The following is a 23,429-nucleotide window of genomic DNA, read 5'->3' as shown; positions in this document are numbered from 1 at the left end:
ATGCTTGGGAATATTTGTTCTTTATATTTGTGGAATAATTTCAGTGTAAAATTATTAAGTCACATTTTCTTTTTTTATACTTTTTCAATATTATTTCAGCATTATGTTACACCAAGAATTATATTAGTCTTTTTTTTTTTTTTTTTTGCACTGTGCTGTGGATCTCAATTAGTCTTTTTTACTGAAACATTCTCATCCATAACTGAATTCCATGATTCAGTTTTTCCTCACCCAGCCCGGGCTCATTGGCGCTTTATTCCTGGACGTTTTCAAGTCTGTGAGGATCTGTCTATTGCCGTAGTACATGAATAGCAACTAAGCTAGATATAAAATCTTTTCTTGAGAAAAATTTTCATAGCGCACTGTATATTGCTTTGTAGTACTGTATGGTGCTATAGAGAAGTCCGAGACTAAATTTGTTTTGATTTACTCCTGTCCTCAATATGTGGCGAACATTGTTGACAAGCATAGTCCAGTATGGACCCAAAGAGTTCCTGCAAGTTCTCCTGAGTACGATGACTGCTCAGCATCTCCATCCCCTCATACGGAGCTAGTTGTTATAGGCAACTGTATTCATCCATTATTGTGTTGCTATCAGAAATATTCAAAGCTGGACTGGAGGTTTATGAAGACTAAAGGTCTGGGGGCCAGCAGCTGGTGTGGGGGTTGAGGCACTGGACCCCCATATGGTTGATCATGGTTCAAGTCCTGGACCCAATGGCTTGAAACTCAATCAGGACAAGTGTGCGTGCGTATCCAGAATCCTGGGAGGAGAATGGAAGAGAAGGAATTGTGGCATGGCCATCCTCTTAAATGATGATTTCTCATTTTCTGTCTATCTCTCTGTCTCTCCGGTGAGCGTACACACTCTATAGCAAAAATCTTTAAAAAAAAAAAAAAAAAAAAGACTAGAGGTCTAGGCCAGCCCCATGGCCTGGTGATTAAGTGAACTGAATTCCACATGAACAACCATGAGGCTCAAATTTCAGTCCCAGTGGCTTGAAAAACACGCTAGGCATTTGTGAACAGGTCCCCCCAGCTCTGACAAGATGGAGAACTGGAGAAGGGATTGTGGTGTGACCATGCTTCAACTGGGGTGCTTTCTCCACCTGCCTCTAACTTTGTCTCTCTCTCTCTCTGGTGAGTGCACTTGTTCTTTGGCAAAAAAGACAGAAAGAGAGAGAAATAAAGAAAAAAGAAAGTAAGAAAGAAAGAAAAAAAGAAAGAGAATAGGAGTGTTTTGGCTCTTGATTCCAGTGACTAAAAGTCTAAAAGCATGGTGCCTCTGGTTCTATGTCTTGACATGGCCGAGAGAAGTAGGAAGGTCAGCAGCTACATTATAAGTGTGTGTGTGTGTGTGTGTGTGTGTGTGTGTGTGTGCGGGGAGGATTTTCCACTTTCATACTCCCAGTTGATTAGATGGTACCCAGTGAGGAAAGGACTTCTTTTCTCAGTCTACTGACTCACACCCCAATCTTGTCTGGCAAGATTGAATGCAGGTTTTCCTCATAAAGGTCTCACCACCTCCCAATGCCATTATGTTCAGAACCACATCATGACACATGAGCTTGGGGGACGAGCCATTGTCAAAACCGTAACAGTGACTAAGTAGGTCAAGGAGGATAGAGCCTCACTACTCATGACCATTCACTCTCCTGAGAAGAGGGGAACTGGTCTGTTTGCTGCTGTTTAAAAAGTTCTGGGCACTCATCCTTGGATTCCTCATCTGAGATGCAAACCTACGGTGTGTGTATGACATCCACCCAGTCCATCTATTGCATTAACCTATGAGATTTGGGGATCAGAGGAACCAATGCTCATATTCTGATGCTCAGGCTGCTTGCTGAGGTGTGAGCAAAAATGTCATTTGACTCTGACCCAGACACTGTGGTGTCTGTCAGCCTCCATGAAACTGGCGATCTAAAGGTCATCTTCAGGCAGGGAGAAATCTCAGACTCTTCACAGTTCTTAACAGACATATTATCCAGAATATGGTCAGTTTCAATCATTATTAGTTTTTCCTAAAACCAAGTATGCTTTTCCTAATCTTATTCTGTTCTCCTTTAAGAAAGAGGGTCTTTATTTTTTTTTCCCCCAGTTTTTGTCATAGGGCACAGACACTTAGTGGAGAGAGAGAGAAAGAGACACACACACACACAGAGGGGATGGTCCTGCTGCAGTCCCTTCTCCATTCTCCTCTCCAGTTTTTGGGTATGCACACAAATACATTCAATGTGATTTTCAAGCCACTGTGTCTCGAACTGAGGTTGGCCACGTGGGACTCCAACTCCTTAACCAGTATGTAGCCTGATGGCCCTAGTTTTTATTATGTTTTGAATACATGATCAGTTTCATTTGTTGGTTTCTCTGGATCTGAGACAGCATGTCGACCTCTCTTTCTTTGCCCTCTGTATATTTTCTGTTTTCTCCAAGTGCTTTAATCGCTCTGCCTTTCTGCTCTGAGTTGCTGTGATTATCCTGTGTTGCCCCTCAAGGCTGTAAGTTGATTTCAGTGTATTCACTGCATTTCTAGATATTTATGGTATATCTATTCCATATTATTTGTAAGCTTAATTGTGCCTCTATATTTTCTTAAGTAAAAGGAAGCATTTCTTTTCATCTTTTTCATGATTACCTATACCTTTATCTCTTTTTAAAACTAGATTTTATGTATTTTTTTAAAGTTTGTGTCTTCCATGAGAGAGACAGAAAAAGATAGGCATCCCCAACAGGAGCTTCTTTTCCATATCCCAGCTCCGCTCTCAGCCAACCCAGATCACAGGTGTGTGCCCACCCCCAACATTCTTAGGATTTCCTGGGATGCGAACCCAGAACCTTTTCCAGGGAAATCCGATGGCATTGCCACTGTGCCACCACCTGACCCCCTTTTAGCTGTTGTTTTGCTGAATTAGTGTTCTTATTGCTCCCACACTGTATCTCACAGGATTTCCCTTCCCATCCGTTGTTGGCTTTTTTGGACGAGGTTTTGGATCACTGGACTCTGATCCATCTTTTCTTCCTTTCTTCCATTCCACCTTGTTCATTCTTCTTCCTTCCTTCCTCTGTGTCTTCTTTTTATTCACGGTATCTTTGTATAATTGACACACATCTTTTTATTGCTTATGCTTATATTCAGCAGCTTTGTTCAGACATTTAATTTATTTATATATAATGAAGTTGAATTTGTCATAACAGCTGTCTCTTCACATACGTAGAGTTCCTTCTGAACTGTAATCTCAGAACTAGAGTCTGTCATTCTGTCCACCTTTCCCCATAACCTGAGAGCTGAAGTTGGTGAGAAAGGGGCTGACTGAGCTGTGCCTGATACACTGGCTGTTTTTTGCATATTTTTTTCTTCAGGAATTATTTAAGTGTTCCAGGTGTCACACTACCACAGGGAGGGTGTATCCTTAGCAGAGAGATCCTAAAAAGCTCTAAATTTCTAAGCATTAATCCTGAATTGTGAGAAAAATGTGAAGCTTAGCATTTACACCTAGAAATTTGGAGCCTTTTCTTGTCTGTCTGTCTGTCTGTGTGTTGAGATTCTGGCATCAAGTGCCAATATGTAGGGACTCTACACTTTTACATTTTTTTTTTCTTTTCTTAGTTTACTACCTATCTGGCAACTTGCCTCAGATCTCCACTTCCTTCCAATGTGAGTACCTTTGTGGGATTCTTAAGGATATTTTATTCATCTTATTTTTTCTTTTTTGAGTTTTTATATTATTATTATTTTTACATCTTTTAAATTATTATTCATACATTAAATCACTATACATCATTTAAATTGTGAAGAGACTTTACCTAGCATGATTTACACCTCAGTCCAGCCCAGTTAAGACTATTATACACATCCTTGTTAACAGATAATGAACCTTACCTGTGTCCCACAAGTGTCTTACCTCTCCATTTCCCCCCCAAATTTCCTTTCCTATGCTCTTCCCCTCCCACACTCTCTTTCCACTTTGTCTCTAGTGTCCATTACAATTTTTAATATTATGTTCTCCAGTCTTTCAGTCTCTACCATAGAGTGCTTTACCCCTTCAGCAAAGCTTTTGACAGTGTGACCAAAAACAATTGATATTTAAAATATTCTCTTTCTCATGAACTCTTCTATAGCTATAACTTCTCTTCTTCTCTTTCTGTTTCCTTCTCTTCATCTGCGCCTTTTAAAAAACAATACTTACTGATTTCTCCTTCTTCCTTTGAGGCAGCTACAGTTGGGGCCTGCAGGGATGGGTCAGGGAAATGATGTTGGAGTAAGGAGACTGGTAACACATGGGGGAACTGAGCACACGAAAGTACACTGAGGATAATGGGAGCCAGGTTTCTTACTGAGATGGGAGTTACATATGTGGAAAGAAGGAAGACTAAAATGAGCTCTGTGATGCTGAATTAGAAATGGAAGTACAGGCATGAACTCACAACTTCAGTATACATAATGGATAGATGAAGCATAAGCATGGAATTCCGCATGTGTGTGTGTGTGTGTGTGTGTGTGTGTGTGTGTGTGGTGTAGGTGTAGTAAATACATATTTCCCAGCCCTCTACCTAGTCAGGCTCTTGGGTGTGGGCACCCAGTGTGTTTCAGGTTATACGGGAGGCAAACACATGGTTGACCATGTGTTTTCCTCTGGTGCCTGCACTATGAGGGCTGGGCCCAAACACCATTTTCCTAACAGAAAAATGCCAGCCAATTAGTGTGGAAAGAATGATGTAATGTAAATTATTACCACTGACAACCATCGTAATGATAATTCAACCAAGAACCATCAAGACATTGTAAAACTAGTGGGCAAAAGTTTGAAAAAGTAGATGAGGTTATTTATTTCATAGCCTGAAAGTATCTAGATATTTATATATTACAAAGAGAAAAATAGTAACTCCATATTAAGAAAAACTTGTACGAGGCAATAAAAGCAAACGTGAATAGTAATGAGATTAACTAACACTGTATACCTCATGATATGATACACTGAGACAGACACAGCTTCACTTCCGTGGTATTTTTTATAAAAATGCACAACATGAATCTAATCATGAGTATCTGACAAATCCAAACTAAAGAACGTTCAACAAATCAACTGAAAAATATTTCCCAAAAAACTCATAATCACAAATGAAAGAAAGCACCAAAAGACTGTTCCAGGATGATGAACACTAAAGAGAACTGAAAAATAAATGCAGTGTGTGGTCCTGAATTTGGTAGGGAATAGGAGAAAAAAGAATAATTTTTGTTTTGGTTTTTCATTTGCTAGGAAGGGAATTACCAGGACAGGTTTTTTTTTGTTTTCGGTTTTTTTGTTTGTTTGTTTTTTTGGGGGGAGAGATTTTCACTATAGGGCGCATGCGCTCACCAGACAGACAGACAGAGACATAGAAACAGAAAGTGAGAAATCACCCCCCAGGGGGGACGGTCACGCCACAATCCCTTCTCCTCCATTCTCTCGGGATCTTGGGCACGCACACCCACGCGCCTGGCGTGAGTTTTAAGCCACTGGGTCCGGGATGCGAACCGAGGTCGACTACGTGGGAGTCCAGCGACATAGCCATTACGCTAACTGTTGGTTCCCAGGACAGTTTTTATTGTTGTTTCTTTTTAAGAAAAACACAAAATGAAAGTCTGTGATCTAGTTTCCAAAGCCATATTTCTAAGTGTTTCCTCCTAATCCTCACTTGCATGCCTAATAAATATCTCAAGTTTAACATGCCCCAAATGAGCTTCTTGAATCCTCTTCAAATTATTCTCCTCAAAGTTAGATTGAAAACTCTGAAGTCATCTTAAACTCTACTCTTCTTCTCCTCACTTCCCATCTCCAGCTCATCAGTAAATTCTCTTGGCTCTAACTCAAAAAGTATTCTGAATGGACCCAGTCTCACTACCTCATTGCCATCCCCAAAGTTCACGCCACCCTTGGCTATTTCCTGCCTTTTTGACATGACCTCATGATGGGTCTCACTGCTCTTGGTTTGGCCCCCTTAGCTTTTTCTCACCTCAGAACTCTAATCCCCCCAAAGAATCACCATTCAGATGTCGATGTCATGACTATATGACATGAATGTTCAGACCCCCTAATGGATGCTTATAGAGATTATTGATGTGTTTAGCAGAAAAAATCCTATACATATAAAATACAACTGTTATTTTTGTTTCATTTTTTTCCCTTTTGTCTTTTTCTCTTTCTGGAAACAGAATCATTTTGGAATTCAGCTTCCTTCAACACCGAGACTTCATACCTTCATTTTCCTACTTTCCAGGGAGAACTTACTGCTGACGTGAGTTTCTTTTTTAAGACCACAGTTTCCTCAGGTGTGTTTCTGGAGAACCTGGGGATCACAGACTTCATCAGGATAGAGCTGAGTGGTAAGTCACTCTGGACAAGTCAGAGCACACCCATTGTTTGTCAATCCAGCCTTTAACTGATCAACTGGTGAACGGATTGTCATTCTCTATTATTCATATCCTTATTAAAATGTAAAGGACTATGATTTTAGTTAGTCATTTTTAAGAGAAAGTAAGACTGTGAGGTATGAAAAATGTCATAGTCCATAAAAATGTTTGCCTTCTCTTGACTGCGGTTGAATACAGTCAGGGCTTTTTATTTATTATATCTTTTACCAGCAGGTACAGATACTTACCACAGAGAGAGAGAAAAAAAGAGGAGAAAGGGAGAAAGTGCCCTTCCAATGGGCTGTGGTCTTACCACTATCCTTTCCTTCCCATTTCTCCATCCTGTTGGCATTCGAGGCGTGCATGCACACATGCCTGGCATGTTTCTCAAGTCACTGAAAACCAGGATTCAAACTGGGTGGTCAACCATGCGAGATTCAGCTTCCTTAACCACTAGACTATAGGCTGGCTTCCAAACAGTCAGAGCTTTAAACCAAACTCATCAAATTCTTTACTAAATTACAAAAATATTTTATCATATATATTGCTTAGTATGTGCCCATAGCTTAATTTGTTACTAACAAAATTCACACTTAATGTATTTAAAGTTAGATAAGATTCTGAATCCTTTTTTATTTTTCCCTTTAAGGTTTTTACTGTAGTGCGAGTGCCTTTGCTGGAGAAAGACTGAGAGCGACAGTGAGAGAGAAAGTGAAAAATCGCCCCTTTGGGGGAATGGCTATGCTGCAATCTCCTTCTTCCTGGGATTTTGCACCCTGTGTGCTTTCAAGCCACCAGGTCCAGGACTGGAACCATGGTCAGCCATGTGGAATTCCAGCTCCTCAACCACCACGCCACCTGACGGCCTCTGAACCATTTTTAAGGAAAATTACTTATACATATAAGCAAACACCATTTGATAGTCTAGCTATGGGGTACATACTTTTATTATTTAGGACTTCTCAAGATTGAATAGTAAACTCTGAGATTGAATGTGTTAAAATCAGTTTTGTTTTATTTTTTTTTCCTTTAGGACATAAATTAATTTTGCCCTCAATTCCCAACTCAGAATAACACTTTTCTGTATCAGTGTCACTGTCTTCTGTCGTAATGGCATGCCATGATGTTTCCCTATGTCTATCAAGACTAAGTTGTCTTCCCTGTGAATTAACTTGAGTGGTGTTCATATGTAATATTTCTAGCTCCCACAGAAGTGACTTTTACATTTGACGTGGGGAATGGGCCTTGTGAGGTCATGGTACGGTCACCTATCCCTTTTAATGACAACCGGTGGCACCAAGTGAAGGCAGAAAGGAACGTTAAAGGAGCATCTCTCCAAGTCGATCAGCTCCCTCAGGAGATACAGCCTGCCCCTGCTGATGGTCACGTCCGCTTACAACTCAACAGCCAGCTCTTCATCGGTAAGTGCTATTGGTGTATCTAGACTTGGTGTGAGTGCAGAGATGGACCAGAAGAAAATCATAACTGCATAAGTACTCAGAGTAACAATTGCCAACAACGCCTACTACTTACTATTGGCACTATTTATTAATTATTAATTACTTGATGGTTTCCAGCTACTACTACTATAGGAACTCCTACCCATACCTAGTGGGTTCTAGGAACTTGCCATGCACTTCTTATTAGATAAATCATCTTGAAGGTAAATTGCCACATGTTTACAGATGAGATAACCTAGCCTCAGAGAGATGGAGCAACCAACTAGAAAAAACTATTCATGATAGCTGATTCCCAAGCTAGAGCAATTCATTTTGCAGTTATTGGCATTTGTGTCAACTACAGTTTATCAATACCATTAGTGTGATAATAAGCAATTTTTATTCATTTCTTTAGTTTTTCTTCTCAGAGGAGGTAGGGACATTGTCTTATAATTGAGATTGGCATCGTCCAGTGTCTGCTCATAAACACCCACACAGTGTGCCTGTCCACAGGGAGACATTCAGGAGCCATCCTCCGGTTTTCTTTCCTCTCTTCTCGTCCTGGTGCTCTGTCTATGAAGCTCCTTGTTTATAACCAGGTCTTGCTCCTCCATCCTGCCATCCATTCATTTAAAGATTCCAGTTCGGAATAATGGCAGTCTTTTCTTTAGTTTGCTTACTTACCATTTTATTATTGTTGCTTATTTTTCCCAAAGAGCAAATATACTTTGCTATATTATTTTTCGAACTACTGTATTCTAATTTAGGAATCAAGTAGATTAAAGAAATAGCTGTCACTTGCTCATTTCTTATGCATTTTAAAGCAAATAAGGACTCAATCCAATTAGAAGCTGGAGTAAACCAAAAATTGTCACACAGCCTACTTCACAGGAGGATGTGTGTGTGTGTATGTGTGTGTGTGTGTGTGTGTGTAGGGGGGATATATATGATTGCTCTATAAAACATAGCTTCAACATGGTTAGTTGTTACATTAGGGTAAGATGAGGTCTCTTCAAAGGACCTGAAACCATCAAACTACCTGAAAGAAGGAACACACAGATGAGTCAAATAAAGGAACTTTGTCACTTTAAATCCTAGATATTATTGAATGGAATGCCTAGGAACAAAATTAGCATAAAAATTTACCCAGAGGGACCAGCAGTTTGCATAATGGCTATGTCACTGGACTCCATATAGTCAACCAAAGTTTGAGTCCCGGACCTGGTGGCTTAAACTCATGCCAGGCACGTGTACATGCGTGCCCAAGGTCCCGAGAGGAGAAAGGAGGAGAAAGGATCATGATGTGGCCATCCCCCCTGAGGGGTGATTTCTCACTTTCTGTCTCTCTGTCTCTCTATCTTTTTGGTGAGTGCACACGCCCTATAGCAAAAACCTCTCAAAAAAAAAAAAATTCACCCAGAATAATTAGGTAAGGTTTATAAAACTCTGGTGGATGAATCAACGGTTTCAGAATCTCTAACAAAGAAGGTGAAATTTTCTACTTGAGGCCCCCACTGGAGGCCCTCTGAACCAGAATCTGTGGGAGGATCCTCCTGAATCTGTATTGTTTTTTTTTTACAAATTCCAGGTAATGCCCACATTGCTAACATTGAGAATCAGTGCCTTCATAATGGTGGTTGTCCCCACATAAGTGTTGTCCACTTCTCCAAATATTTTCTTTGACATTCAAGTTTGACATGCTAAGCTATAAATGCGTGAGTTATTCAGCTATCATTTATCAACGTGCCCTGAGAGGAGTGGACGGAGGAGAAACAGTGTGGCTCAGGTTGTTCAGTAGTTTCACCCCTTCCAGAGTCCCTTTCTTTCCTTCTCAGTCTCTTTCAGACTCTACTCTGAGAGTTTATTGAAATAATAAATTTATCTACATATATTCCTACTCTTACGAAAACTTTGAAAGTTTATACCTGACCATTATAATACATATCATTATTTATAAAAGTAAAATAATGTTGATGTAGTTTATATTTTGTTCTTTGTAAAAGACCTGAAGTGAAAATCTTTCTTAATTGAGGTTAAAGAAATATTTTTAGAGTGGGTATTTGCCAAGCTTACTGTGTTTAAAAATTATGTGGGGCCAGCCAGTGGCATGGTAGTTAAGGGGGCTGGATCTTACATAGCCACTTGCATATGGTTTGGGTCCTGGCTTGAGAGACACTCTGGGTGTAGTGTGTGAGTGCCCCAAGTCCCAGAGAAATGAAGGAGAGAGGGTGACGTGTGACCATCCCCCATGAGGGTGCTCTTTTCCTTTCTCTCTCTCTCCAGCAAGTATACATGCCCTGTAGCAAATTGAAAAAAAAAAAGATTTAAATGGTTTATTTAATGTCATTTAAAGTTTCATATCTGATCATTTATATATTCAAAATTTAATGTTCACATTTTTTGCCAAATTATAATTTTTGCAACTCTTCATAAGGCCTGAGTTTGATGTGAACATTAAAATTCTGAATAAAATACCAAGGACACATTTCTATTTGCAGTGTTTCCATTGTAGGTGGAACGGCGACCAGACAGAGGGGCTTTCTGGGATGCATCAGGTCTCTGCAATTGAATGGGGTGGCCCTGGATCTGGAAGAAAGAGCCACAGTGACACCGGGAGTGGAGCCAGGGTGTGGCGGACACTGCAGCACCTACGGACACTTGTGTCGCAATGGAGGCAGCTGTAGAGAGAAGCACCGAGGAATAGCTTGTGACTGTGCTTTCTCTGCGTATGAGGGGCCGTTCTGCACAGATGGTAAGTGAGGTCAAGGAGCAGTTCTAAGGATGGGAACCCTAGGGAATATGAGGACCACTTCTGACATTTGATATTAGAAAGAAAGGATAAAATTCACTTTGTGAGCTAAGCGATATATAGTGATTGAATGTAGAAAAGAAATTAAAATAAAATATATTTTTATAATTAACATAAGAAAAAAAAGATAATACTGAGAAATTGAAATATAATCATTTCCCCCCAAATTCCTCTAATGAATTTAGAAGCATGAGCAATATTTTTGAAAACTTAAACCTGTTAAATAGGAAGTCAGATCTCTCTGGATTCCTTGTCTGGAAGATCTCTGTGTTATCCCCTACCCTCTGTTGAATGTTAATTCTATCGAATGTTAGAGATGGAGTTGTCATGGAACTGAATAATTCTATTCCTGAATGTGTCTACCTAAGAGAAATGGAAATACATATTTATGCAAAAACATATGCATGAATTTTTATACCATTATTACTAATAATAACCCCAAAATGAACACAGCCCAAATGTTCATTTTTATTTATTTATTTTTTTGGAGAGGTTTTTGCCATAGGACTCATGCACTCACCAGACAGACAGAGAGAGACAAAGAGACAGAAAGTGAGAAATCACCCCCCAAGGGGGATGGCCACACTGCAATCCCTTCTCTTCTATTCTCCTCTTGGGATCTTGGGCATGCATGCCCCATGTGAGTTTTAAGCCACCGGGTCTAGGATGCGAACCGCGGTCGACTACATGGGAGTCCAGCGACATAGCCATTACACTAACTGCTGGTCCCAAATGTTCATTTATTGATGAATGGATGAACAAAATGTGGCACATCCATGCAATAAAATACTATTCATCGGTAAAAAAGAATAACCTACTGATAGATGCCACACATTAGTAAATCTTGAAAATAAGCTCAGTGAAAGAAATCAGTAACAAAGGACCTTATTTTGTAAGCTACAATTTATATGAATTCTCCAGAATAGAACATCTACACATACAGTAGATTAGTGGTTGGCAACGCTGCCGTGTTGGAGGCAGTGAATTCTAATGGGTATGAATTGAGAGCAGGGAGAGCAGGGGGTAAGGAGATGATGATACAGCTCTGAAACTGATGGTGGGCTGGCCCCATGGCCTAGGGGTTAAAGGAGACAGATCCCATGTAGCAGACCACACAGTTCAAATCCAGAACCCAGTGGCTTGAGAAACATGCCTCAAATCCTGACAGGATAGAGTAATGGAAGAGAAAGGCTTTCAGCATGACCATGCCCCAGTTGGGGTAGTATCTCCCTCTCCCTTTTGTCTCTCTGTCTCCCTCTAACAAGCACACCCTCTCTCTGGCAAATGAAATAACTAAATAAATAAAATTGATGATCATGATTACATACATATGTAAATAAATATACATAATAAAAAACAAAGACTTTTATACTTTAATTTAGTCTACTGTAAGGCATAGAGATTGCATCTTAATAAGGATGTTAATGTTAAAAATAAAACCTTGTGGAAAAAACTGAAACTGAAAGCTGAGAGCTGCTACTCTTAAATTATACATTCATGCTGATAGTTAATCATATGTAACTCTAAGATGAAGATAATTTAAAGAATGAAATGAAATCTCTATTAAATGTTTTCAATTCTGAGTTATGATTATATCAGGATTTGTTACTTTTTCCTTCAAACTTTTAAAAAAACGTGAAATGAAAATACACAAAATGTAACAGAAAAGCATTTCATTAATATTTTATCTTCTAGAATATTTAAAATCAGATTCATCTTTAAAAATATACTTAAAACATGGCCTCCGTACTTACATTTTATTAAATAACAGTGTATGTTTGTCATTCCAGAGATTTCTGCATATTTTGAAAGTGGCTCCTCAATGACTTATGATTTTCAAGAACATTTTACCTTAAGTGAAAATTCCAGCTCCCTGGCTTCTTCATTACACAGGGACGTCACACTGACCAGAGAAGTGATTGCACTGAGCTTCCGAACCACACAAACTCCAAGTTTATTGCTTTATGTGAGCTCTTTCTATGAGGAATACCTTTCAGTTATCCTTGCCAACAATGGTGAATATCTTTTGTGGGAAATAAAAAACAAACCACCCAGAATTAGAGAAAAAAGGCTATAATAACAAGGATTTTTTTTCATGTTCAAACTACAAATGAGAAAAGAAAATTGCATGCCATACCGCCAATGTTTCAGTATGATCCATGTGGTTGTCATAAAAGCTAGCCTTTCGAGATTAAATTAAGATGCTTTTTTTCTCATTAAAAATTTAATAATTTTACAAATGAGATATACAATTATACTTGTTATTATTGATAGGGGGCCATTCATCTTACATGATGATCTATACCAGTTTTACAGTTTGTTTTGAAATAAGACTTCTAGATATATGACATACATTCCCTGCTAATTCTCAGCAAAGTAGAGTAATTTGTATGTTATAATACAACTTTATAAAAGCCAATTTCTATAAGCAATAGATAAATGCAGTCATTTTTATCTTGTCATTGGTTGGAAGAGCCAGTTGTATCACATTTATAAAAGAAGAAAGTGAAATGACAGTGTCTCAACCAGGGGTAACTGGGACATTCCAAGGTTGTCATAACTAGCCAACAAAGCCAGGCTTTCAGTTGTTAGGTAGTGAGGCAGGGCACAATTTTAATTTCTAGAAAATCCCTACAAAATCTCTGAGTAATGGGATCTTATGATAAGCTGTAAGAGTGTTGGACAATGAGTTGCGTCTCTGTAGGAGAGCAAACAGTTATAATTATAGAAACTGAAGGTCAGTATAATAGTGCATGGAGTTTTAACATTTTATAAAATAAATATCGTAGTTAAGATTTAGATCCGAGTTCAGAGGTTCATATGTGTAATTTAAACCTTTTCATTTAAGAAAAATGTGGGGGGAATGCTTATTATTGATAGACGTGGTCTTCACTTTTAAAATAGTATAATTGGACTCAGCCTTTGGCACTGGAATAGCACTTAAGTAATCACTCTGCCAGGAGAGATGACTACTGGGCAACTCCAAATCTGCCAAGTGGGTTCAGAGCGCCCTAAGCCAGCTGGTGGCGTGGTGGTTAAGGGTTAAGGCAGCAGGCTCACACATGGCCGTCTGCACCTTTCAAGTCCCAGACCTGGCAGCTTGAAATGCAGTGCTGAGAGTACGTGCATGCCTGCCTAAAATCCAGAAAGGAGAAATGGAGGAAAAGGGATTGTAGTGTGAGCATTTCCTACGGGGAGTGCTTTCTCACTTTCCTTCTTTGTCTCTCTCTTTGGTGGGTATATGTGCCCTTTAGCAAAATGAAACATATATACACATGTATGTATATATAGTGCCTTACAAAAATAACAATACTCTAGAATCTTCATCAAAAGTTGTATAAAATGCCATTTTAATCTTTAATGTCATTTATTTTTCTCTTTAGGAAGTTTACAGATTAGGTACAAGCTAGACAGACATCAAGATTCTGATGTGTTTAACTTTGACTTTAAAAACATGGCTGACGGGCAGCTTCACCAGGTGAAGATTAACAGAGACGCAGCCGTGGTCTTTGTACAGGTAACACAGCAAACTCCTGTAACTGTAAGAATAATTAACCTAAGGCAAAATTCTGATAGTAGGTATTAATAAAGGAGCAACACATTCAGTGTTGGTCTTCTCTAAGTCAAAGATAGGATGTCAAATATAACCATTATCTGGGCGAGAAGGAGATGGTTGGTTTTGTTCTATTTTGCTGGTTCAGCAATGTGATTTTGGCAACGTGATTGTTTGTTAAATTAAACTGTATTGGCCCGAGAAGGCCTCGGCACTCATATAGTTGAATCCTTATGAACAAACCACAGCTTCACCCAGGAGTCTGCTTTCTTAACGAGTGGCTGAGTCAGAGGCAGTCGCAGGAGCCCGTCTTCCGTCTTCCGTCAGTCAGTCACAGGCTGCCGGCCTTTTAAACTGTGTGCATTGGCGACCCCCGAGGTGTAACGAGTCCAGCGGCTGCTTTCCTTCCTTTCCCTCACTTTCATTTTCTGTACATCACTTCCCTTTTCCTGCCCATGAAGGCTATTTGACCTGGAGCTCCTCAGACCCAGTTCTGGGGATTGCCCATTTGGAATCGTTCTTTACTCAGTTACTCTCTGCGAAATTATATCTGTCTCAATTTTTCTTTTAACATATCTGACCATTTAAGATGTTAGCACACCCTTTTTTGTCTTACTTTACTCAGTAGGCAAGTGTTGTCTAGATTATTGTACTGACTACTGATGGTATTTCAGTGGGAACCTGTCCTCATCAGATTATAAAAGAACAGGTTCTACAGCAATTCAGGTACAAGATTAAAAAAATACAAAACTTCATTAAATGAAAATAAATGAGAAAATTTATCTAAGTCAGTAAGAAGTAAATAAATGACATATTGTCACTGACATTTAAAGTCAGTGAAATACTTTCAATTAGCACATACAATATGTTTTTATGTTTTATGGCTTTATGTTTCAAGTATTTTCCCCAAATGCATACATATTTTAGTTTATTTATTTATTTATTTATTTATTTATTTATTTATTTATTGAGAGGTTTTTGCTATAGGACGCATGTGCTCACCAGAAAGACAGAGAGACAGAGAGATAGAAAATGAGAAATCACCCCCCGGGGGGATGGCCATGCTGCAATCCCTCCTTCTCCATTCTCCTCTCGGATCTTGTGCATGCAAGCACACGCACATGGCGTGAGTTTAAGCCACCAAGTCCAGGACTTGAACTGCAGTCAACTACATGGGAGTCCAGCGAAACAGTCATTATGCCATTACGCCAGCTGGTGGTCCCATTTTTTTTTTTTTAAGAGAGATTTTTGCTATAGTGCACATGCTTTCACTGGAGAAGCAGAGAGAGACAGAGAGACAGAATGCAAGCAATCACCCCCGAGAGGATGGTAATGCCCTTCTCTTCCATTCTCCTTTTGGGATTTTGGGCATGCATGCACACGCAACTGGAGTGAGTTTTAAGCTGCCAGGTCCAGGACTCAAACTGCAGTTGACTAAATGGGAGTCCAGGTACATAACCATTGTGCCAGCTGCTGGTCCCCATATTTCAGTTGAAAGCAACCAATTTCATCTTTTTTTGTAGATTCTGCAATTATAGATACTTACAGTATGAAGAAGAATGAAGCAAGCAAAGGAAGTACTGGGTCATTGGAAAAGTCATGACACATTTTTGCACAGAAAAACATGGAAAAATATGTCATGACTTTTCCAACAACCCAATAGATAAGGGGGTAGAGTTATAGCTGATGCCATTCCAGAAGTCTCCTATAAATAGCTTTCGCCTTCCAAATGATTCATCATTTGAAGGTGGTTTCTTCAACCTTTGTAGTAACACTTACAAGTGATATATTTTTATAATTTCTTCTTGCCTCCTTGTGCTTCCTAATCATTAAAATTTTACTTCTTTTTGATGTTTGCTTCTTGTGGAACATATAATAGGTTAACCAGAGTGCGAGGAAACAAGTCATCTTGTCCTCAGGGACAGAATTCAACGCTGTCAAATCTCTCATACTGGGAAAGTTTTTAGGTAAGTGAAAGAGAAGCCTTTTTCCCTCTAACACATTAGATCCTAAGTGTTATGTCACAAACTCTGGAAGCATTCATCACTCTGAAGGAAGCTCCCTGTCTCACAGAGTGATGATTTCACAGTGACTGACAATCAAGGCACAGACTGCACTCCCGGCCAAGTGCTCTTATAATCATAGTAGGGGCTGCCCAGGAGATGTGCGAGGGCCTTGCGTGAAAAACACTTCCGTCCTCACCCTCTCACTCGGCAATCATGCATAATGAATCACCGTATTTTTCTAACCCTTCTTGAAAAGTGAAGTGTTATCAAAGCAGATGCGTCGTTCACAAATTATGTATTTATCATCAGTTCCAGAAACCTCCATTGAATGCTAAAATGAAGTTTGAGTTGAATAAAAGAGGGAACGTGTTTATTTTCTTTCAGCAGATGAATGGTTTTCAACCGTGTTCCCAGTCTTACTTAGCTTGTTGTTTTCCATCCCTGATAACTCTAGTTTCTGTCTTTGATAACACTGACAGGAGAGATGAGGCGTATTCGTAAACATCTGATGTGCAAGGTAGAAAGCTGTTGCAGCTGTCTAACAAGACAACATTTTTTTTTTTCTTCCATAAGAGACAGAGAGATTGAGAGAAAGGCAACCTTTATAGTGTCTTGCCAGGGCACAGTCTTCCCCTGAGCTTCTCATTTAGTCAGGAGAATGGTACATGTGGACATGCCTGGCGTGTTCAATTCCAGGTTGAGGAGTCCTGGCCTCCCATGTCATTGCATCAATTATGTAGCAGTCTCCTGCTTCCTACAGTGGAGCCTAGGGGAGCATTTTTAAAAGTTAGCTTAGTTTTATTTATTTAAAAAATGTTTGCTGTAGGGCACATGTGCATGAGAAAGAAAGAGAGGGGATGGCCATACCACAATCCCTTTTCCTCCATTCCCCTCTCAGGATTTTGGGCACACATGTGCACTTGCCCAGCATGTCTTTCAAGCTGCTGGGTTCAGGACTTGAACCATGCAGTCAGCCACGTGGAACCTAGCTGCCTTAACCACCATACCACCAGCTGGCCCAAATACAATTTAGTTTAAAACTATATATCATAATAACTAAGGAAAGTAATCTTGCTATAAAGAACTATATTTATCTTATATGAATCAAGAAAATGAACTATATTATATGTAATATGAATAGGATGAAAAAGAATAGTAATATTCATTACATACATTTTGTTTCCCTCTGAATAAATAAGATTTGCAAGATGGTAATGTTTTATTCAAGGACGCTATATTCAAAGGCATTGTAACTTTGGGTATAAACATTCAAGTTCAGCAATGAAGTATACAATCAAAAGCAACTGATCTCAGAAAATCATAAATTTCGGGACCAGCAGTTGACGTAATGGCTGTGTCACTGAACTCCCATGTAGCTGACTGTGGTTCGAGTCCCGGACCCGGTGGCTTAAACTCATGCCAGGCGCCTATGTGTGCATGCTCAAGATCCCGAGAGGAGAATGGAGAAGAAGGGATTGCGACATGGCCATCCCCCCTGGGGGGTGATTTCTCACTTTCTGTCTCTCTGTCTCTCTCTGTCTTTCTGGCAAGTGCACGTGCCCTATAGCAAAAACCTCTCAAAAAACAAAAAGGTATATTTCATGTTGTTTGTGCCTGCAAGAAGAGATAATAATCAAAGATTAATAAAACACTTCATATTTTGGACAATTATATTTTACTTTTGATTTCTGCCATGAATCTTTTGCTACTTTTAGATAAAGTAATAATTACATCAAGGCTACAGTTTTATGTTTAAATTTTAGTTTCATAGGAAGTGTTTTATTTCTTTAACCTATAGTAAAATAGAACAATAATTTGGCTAAAAGAGAAGCCACTAGTTTTCCAAAAAGAGATAACCAAAAATTTGGTGGTAAATTATAAGTATTTATTTCTCATGAGTTCATATGAGTCATCAATTTGTCCATTCAGTCAATAATATTTGCAGAGTTGGGGCCAGCAGGTGGCATGGTGGTTAAAGGCACTGGACTCCCACATGGGTGACTTTGGTTTGAGTCCTGAACCTGGAGACTTGCTTTCTCTCTCTCTCTCTCCCTCTGTCTCTCTCTGGCCAAATTGAAAAAAATACATAATAATAAATTTTTTAAAAATTTGCAGAGCATCTGTTATGAGCGCTTCATTGGGCACTGAGAAACCCTGAACAAGAGGCACTGGACCCTCCTTCCTAAATCACATGTTACAGAAAACACAGGCTGACATGTGAGCAATTACAAGAAAGTCATGCTCAATGCCACCTAATATATTGTTATATTCCTTAACATATTTTGAAAAATGGCCTAGAATTTACTGTAATTATGATGCTATGAAGGCTCTTCAAAAAGTTCATGGAAAAATGCATAGTCTGAAAGATTTTTGCAGCAAAATAAAGTCATATTTTAATTCTATTTTTCTCCTAATTTTTTGAAGTAGCCTTGTATTCTTGTCTCACTATTGCTGAGTAGTCTTATTAGTGATGATCATTCCTACTACTTAACACAAACTCAATTCAGAGTAAACCTATTTAAATGTAAAGACTTCAGATGTTAAATTTTTTACATCACTTTACATTCTATACAAGATACAGTCTTAAAAACTGTGATCACTTAAAATATTATAATTTCATAAAGGTAACGATTATGTTTGTTTTCTTTCTTTGGCTAGTTGGTATAATGGATATCTTTCAATTTTGCTTTATGTGTTTGTTTAATCATTAACTTATTTTGGGGACCTGCAAATGGCATAATAGTTATGTTTCTGGACTCCCACATAGTTGACTACGGGTCAAGTCCCGGACCTGGTGGCTTAAATCTCACACTGGGCGTGCATGTGTGCCCAAAATCCCAAGAGAAGGGAGGAAAAGGGATTGTGGTGTGACCATCCCCATCCCCCTAGGGGGGTGATTTCTTGCTTGCTGTCTCTCTGTCTCTGTTTCTCTGGAGAGTGCACACCCTCTATAGCAAAAACCTCTCCAAAAAATTAAATAAACATTAACTTATTTTTATTTAGTAAGAGATTTTTGCTATATTAGAGATTTTTGCTTTATTAGAGATTTTTGCTATAGGGCGTGTGTGCTTGCTGGAGAGACAGAGACAGAAAGCAAGAACTCACTGCCGTGGGGGATGGCCGTGCTGCTATCTTTTCTCCTCCATTCTCCTCTTGGGATTTTGGGCACACACGCACACGTGCCTGGCATGAGTTTCACGCCGCCAGTTCTGGAGCTCGAACTGTGGTCTACCATGTAAGAGTCCAGTACCTTAACCACTATGCCACCTCCTGGCCTCTAAACACTAATTAGATATAGATATATAGCCAAAAAAAATCCCAAAACGTGGAATTTAAAGCTATGTCTCTTTGTTTGCTTCCAGAAAATAAAACTAAAGCCTGTAAATAGTTACATATTCATAAAACTATGTTTATAAACCTTAGGAGGTATATACTGAGGTAGAAGGAAAGCAAATCCACTGACTGACTGCATTTCACATAGAGCTTTAGGTATGTGAGAATGTCAAACCGTTTTTGAAATTGCATTTTGAGTTCTATAAGACCTATAGCCTTAACATTTAAAATTCTAAGATTTTCTAACTTGGCCAATAACTGGAAGTCAATGGGAATCATGGATGTCATGAGGTCTTTGAAATTACAAGTCAAGTCAGTAAGATCGACGCTGTCCAACAGAAGTTTGGGGATGATGCAAATGCCCTGTATCTGCACTGTCCTATATGGCAGTTCCTAGACACACTTGAAATAAGTGCTTTTTGCTTTGTTTTGTCTTTTGTTTTTATAGTTTCTGCTATCGGGTGTGTGCACTCATCAGAGAGAGAGAGAGGCAGAGAGAGAATGGGAAGTCAGCCCCCCTTTCCCTCAAGGGGAATCTTCACACCAAAATCCCTTCTCCTCCATTTTTCTCTTGAGATTTTGGGCTTACATGCATATGTGTCTGGTATGATTCTCAAGTCACCAGATCCAGGACTTGAACCATGAAGCTGACCATTTGGGATGAAGGTCATATATTTATCCAGTGACGTAACCTCCATTGTGACCTGCTGGCTCAAAATAAGTGTTTCAAAGCACTGGAAATGTAGCTGGAATGATTAAGGGACTGAATTAGTAAACATATGTGATGTTAATTGATTGAATCTTAATGGTCACGTGGGGCTAGTGTCTGCTAGCTAACTATTTCTTCCTGTAGCTCAGCTGAGTGGCACTTGCTTGTGAGGTCAGAGGTGTCGATTTGGCATGGCTTCAGTGGGCGAGAAAGGAAACCCTACTTCAGATATTTTTTATTTCCCAACCACCAGTGATAATTTCTCAAATCCCATAATTACAGATCCATTCCTTTGGCCTGAAGCCCTTCCTCCTGCTAAAATACACATACCCTTAAGAGTGTTAACAAAATCCATAATCAGGTATTTATGCAAAAATGAATTTATTCAAGAATGGGCTTTGATGGGAGATAAAAGAGTTAGACAAGACGGGCTAAGAGACTGACTGGAACGAATTGATTAAGAAATGTGAAAATGGGGAACCAGCAGTTAGCGTAATGGCTATGTCGCTGGACTCCCACGTAGTCGACCATGGTTCGTGTCCCAGACCCGGTGGCTTAGAACTCACGCTGGGCGCGTGTGTGTGCATGCCCAAGATCCCGAGAGAAGAATGGAGGAGAAGAGATTGTGGCGTGACCATCCCCCCTGGGGGGTGATTTCTCACTTTCTGTCTCTATGTCTCTCTCTGTCTGTCTGGCGTGTGCACACTCCCTATAGCAAAAACCTCTCCAAAAAAAAAAAAAAGAAATGTGAAAATGAAGGGTTTTGACAAGTGTTGCCATGTCAAGGTAACAGGGGGGTAAAATCTGTCCACTTGTCACCACAGCAGGAGTCGAGCTTTACTAGATGTTTGTTCCGTGGGTGAACAGTTGCTAGCAGTGCTGGTTAAAAGCTGGGATTGCAAAATAGCCCTTGGATTTATTTCTTCCTGGGTATGCCGTGATTGCCAGGTATGCTTCAGAGTGGGCGAAGTAACTATTTTTTTTTGGAGAGGTTTTTGCTATAGGGTGTGTGTGTGCTCACCAGAAAGACAGAGAGAGACAGAGAGATAGAAAGTGAGAAATCACCCCCCGGGGCGGGGGGGCGGGGATGGCCACGCCGCAATCCCTTCTCCTCCATTCTCATTTCTGGATCTTGGGCACACACATGCACCTGGCATGAGTTTAAGCCGTCAGGTCTGGGACTCAAACCACGGTCAACTACATGGGAGTCCAGCGACATAGCCATTACACTAACTGCTGGTCCCATTTTTTTTTTTTTTTAAATAGTTTTTCCCTCTTTAGAAAAAAACTCTGGTGATCATTTTCTAATTAAGTCATTAATTGAGGATGTAAGAAAGTTCTGCTGTTTCATCAGCTCCAGGTTAAATGATTGTTTAATGTTTTTATTCAGTGTTTTTAAGAGAAAATTTCTCCTAAAATGATAGGATTCATCTCTAAATATTTCATGTAAAATCATCTTTTTTTTATATTGTAGCAAAGAAAAAAATTCCTGACACACGTTAAAACAGTAAGGCAGACTTTATTCCAAACCAGCCTAGTGGGTGCGTCCACTACTGGAATGGAGTTTTGTAGCAGGGATGGGAGTTGGGGCTCAACTTCAAGTGAGGAAAAGTGGGGATTTATAGACCAGGAGGTGGGGAGGAGTGGTCAGTGGGAAGAAAATTATGAAGAGAGTGGGTAATTCTTGCTAAGTGGCCTAACAGGATTCTTGGTGAAGACAGGCCCAGGGGGGATCAGACATTACCTGGGAAATGTGAGGGAGGAGAAGCATAGTCAGATACTGGGGGCAGGGGATTCTGATGAAACCCAGTTTGTCAGTGTTCTTGCCACACTGGGCCGTGCAGAGACCAAAGGTCAGGGCTGCTTGAGCAGAGGGCTGAAGTTTGACCAAATGGAGGATCTTTGTTACACGTGCCGAAGTTCTTCCTTGGAGGGGGATGAGGAGTGGGCACAAATCGATGTGTAAAAAAGCTTCTTGAAATAGAAGAAACATGATAGAGAAAAAAAGCTCTTAAGTACAATTGCAATCCTGGTCAGGAACTAGATGTGTTAGAGTAAAACTAAAAAGAAGGAATGAAAGAAGGGAAAATTGAAAGAAGAAAGGAAGAAAGAAGTTAAAAAAAAACAAAAAAAACCTCCCCAGTCTTACCTGTGGCGAAGCAGTGCCATTGTAGAAGATGACAGGGAGGGAGAGGAGGGGGAGCACATCAAAGGGCCCTTCTGAGGATGCAGGGGAGGAAAGAGGTAGGTGAATGTCTTGTTGGAAAAGAATATTTTGTTTCCATATAAAGATGACAAAGAATGCTTTTGCTTGCCAGAGCTGGGAGAGTTGAACTCTCAAACTCTCCAACTCACAAATAGGGAAAAGGGGAAATAAGGAAACTGATGAAGCCAGCCAGCGAATAAATAACCATGTGAAATAAGTAATGAAGAAACAAAGAACCACCTCAGGTGTAGTGACTGTTACCCTACAGTGTGGATGGACTATGTGCTGCCATAACAGGTCAAAAAGTAACAGTTAATGCAGTAGGGACGGCCAGAACCAGCAGGCAACAGTTTATAACTTTAAGAAATGTGATGTTACTTCAAACAGGATGGAATTTAAGATTAGAACGACTGAATGAGACAAAGAGGGGCATTATTTGGTGATAAAAGGTACCATTGATAAAACAGTATGAAAGTCATAAACCCTGTAATACATCTTTTTAAAAAAAGTAACAGTTGAATGTAATAAGCAAAAGCAATTAGAAAAGATTTCCAGAGCTGTGACCTGGTCTCCAGAAGTCATTTTTCTGTAATCCCCTGGATTACCGGCTGTGAGTCTCATTAAAAATGCATTTAGTGATCGCTTTAAAGTATTAAATGGAGAGGATTTCTTAAAGGCATCCCACATAACTGCTTTCCTAAGAAACTCTGTAATTTACAGAGAGCGGTCTCTGCAGTTGAACCCGCCAGTAAAGTCCGCCGCTCCTGACCCTGACAGCGGGATGGCGATGGCCCTGGCTGTCCTTTCCTCGCCATGGAAGGACAAAGGATTCACAGTGACTTCCAAATCGGTCGTTGCGGTGCTTGGCTTGGGTCCTTTGCGCCTGCGCCTTAACTGTGTGCCCGCTCCTTTTCCCCAGCAGAGCCAGGCGGAGCTGACCCGGACACTCGGCGGGCGGCGGCGCTCGGCTTCACCGGCTGCCT

At 39.9% G+C, this 23,429-nt stretch overlaps 1 protein-coding gene across 1 annotated transcript in view; it reads left to right on the top strand.

Moving 5' to 3' along the window:
- LOC102487571 (contactin-associated protein-like 3) overlaps positions 1–23,429 on the top strand; it is a 222,793-nt gene that overhangs the window by 174,501 nt on the left and 24,863 nt on the right. The window contains 6 exon segments of the mRNA XM_027768474.1: positions 6,194–6,364; positions 7,594–7,812; positions 10,343–10,582; positions 12,430–12,654; positions 14,023–14,156; positions 16,072–16,159. Coding sequence (XP_027624275.1) covers positions 6,194–6,364; positions 7,594–7,812; positions 10,343–10,582; positions 12,430–12,654; positions 14,023–14,156; positions 16,072–16,159 — 1,077 coding nt within the window.

This window comes from Tupaia chinensis, unplaced genomic scaffold (genome assembly GCF_000334495.1).
Source record: "Tupaia chinensis unplaced genomic scaffold, TupChi_1.0 Scaffold146604_1, whole genome shotgun sequence".
Lineage (NCBI taxonomy): Eukaryota > Metazoa > Chordata > Mammalia > Scandentia > Tupaiidae > Tupaia > Tupaia belangeri.
Note: the sequence above shows the minus strand (reverse complement) of the source record. Positions and strands in the feature narration are given on the sequence as shown.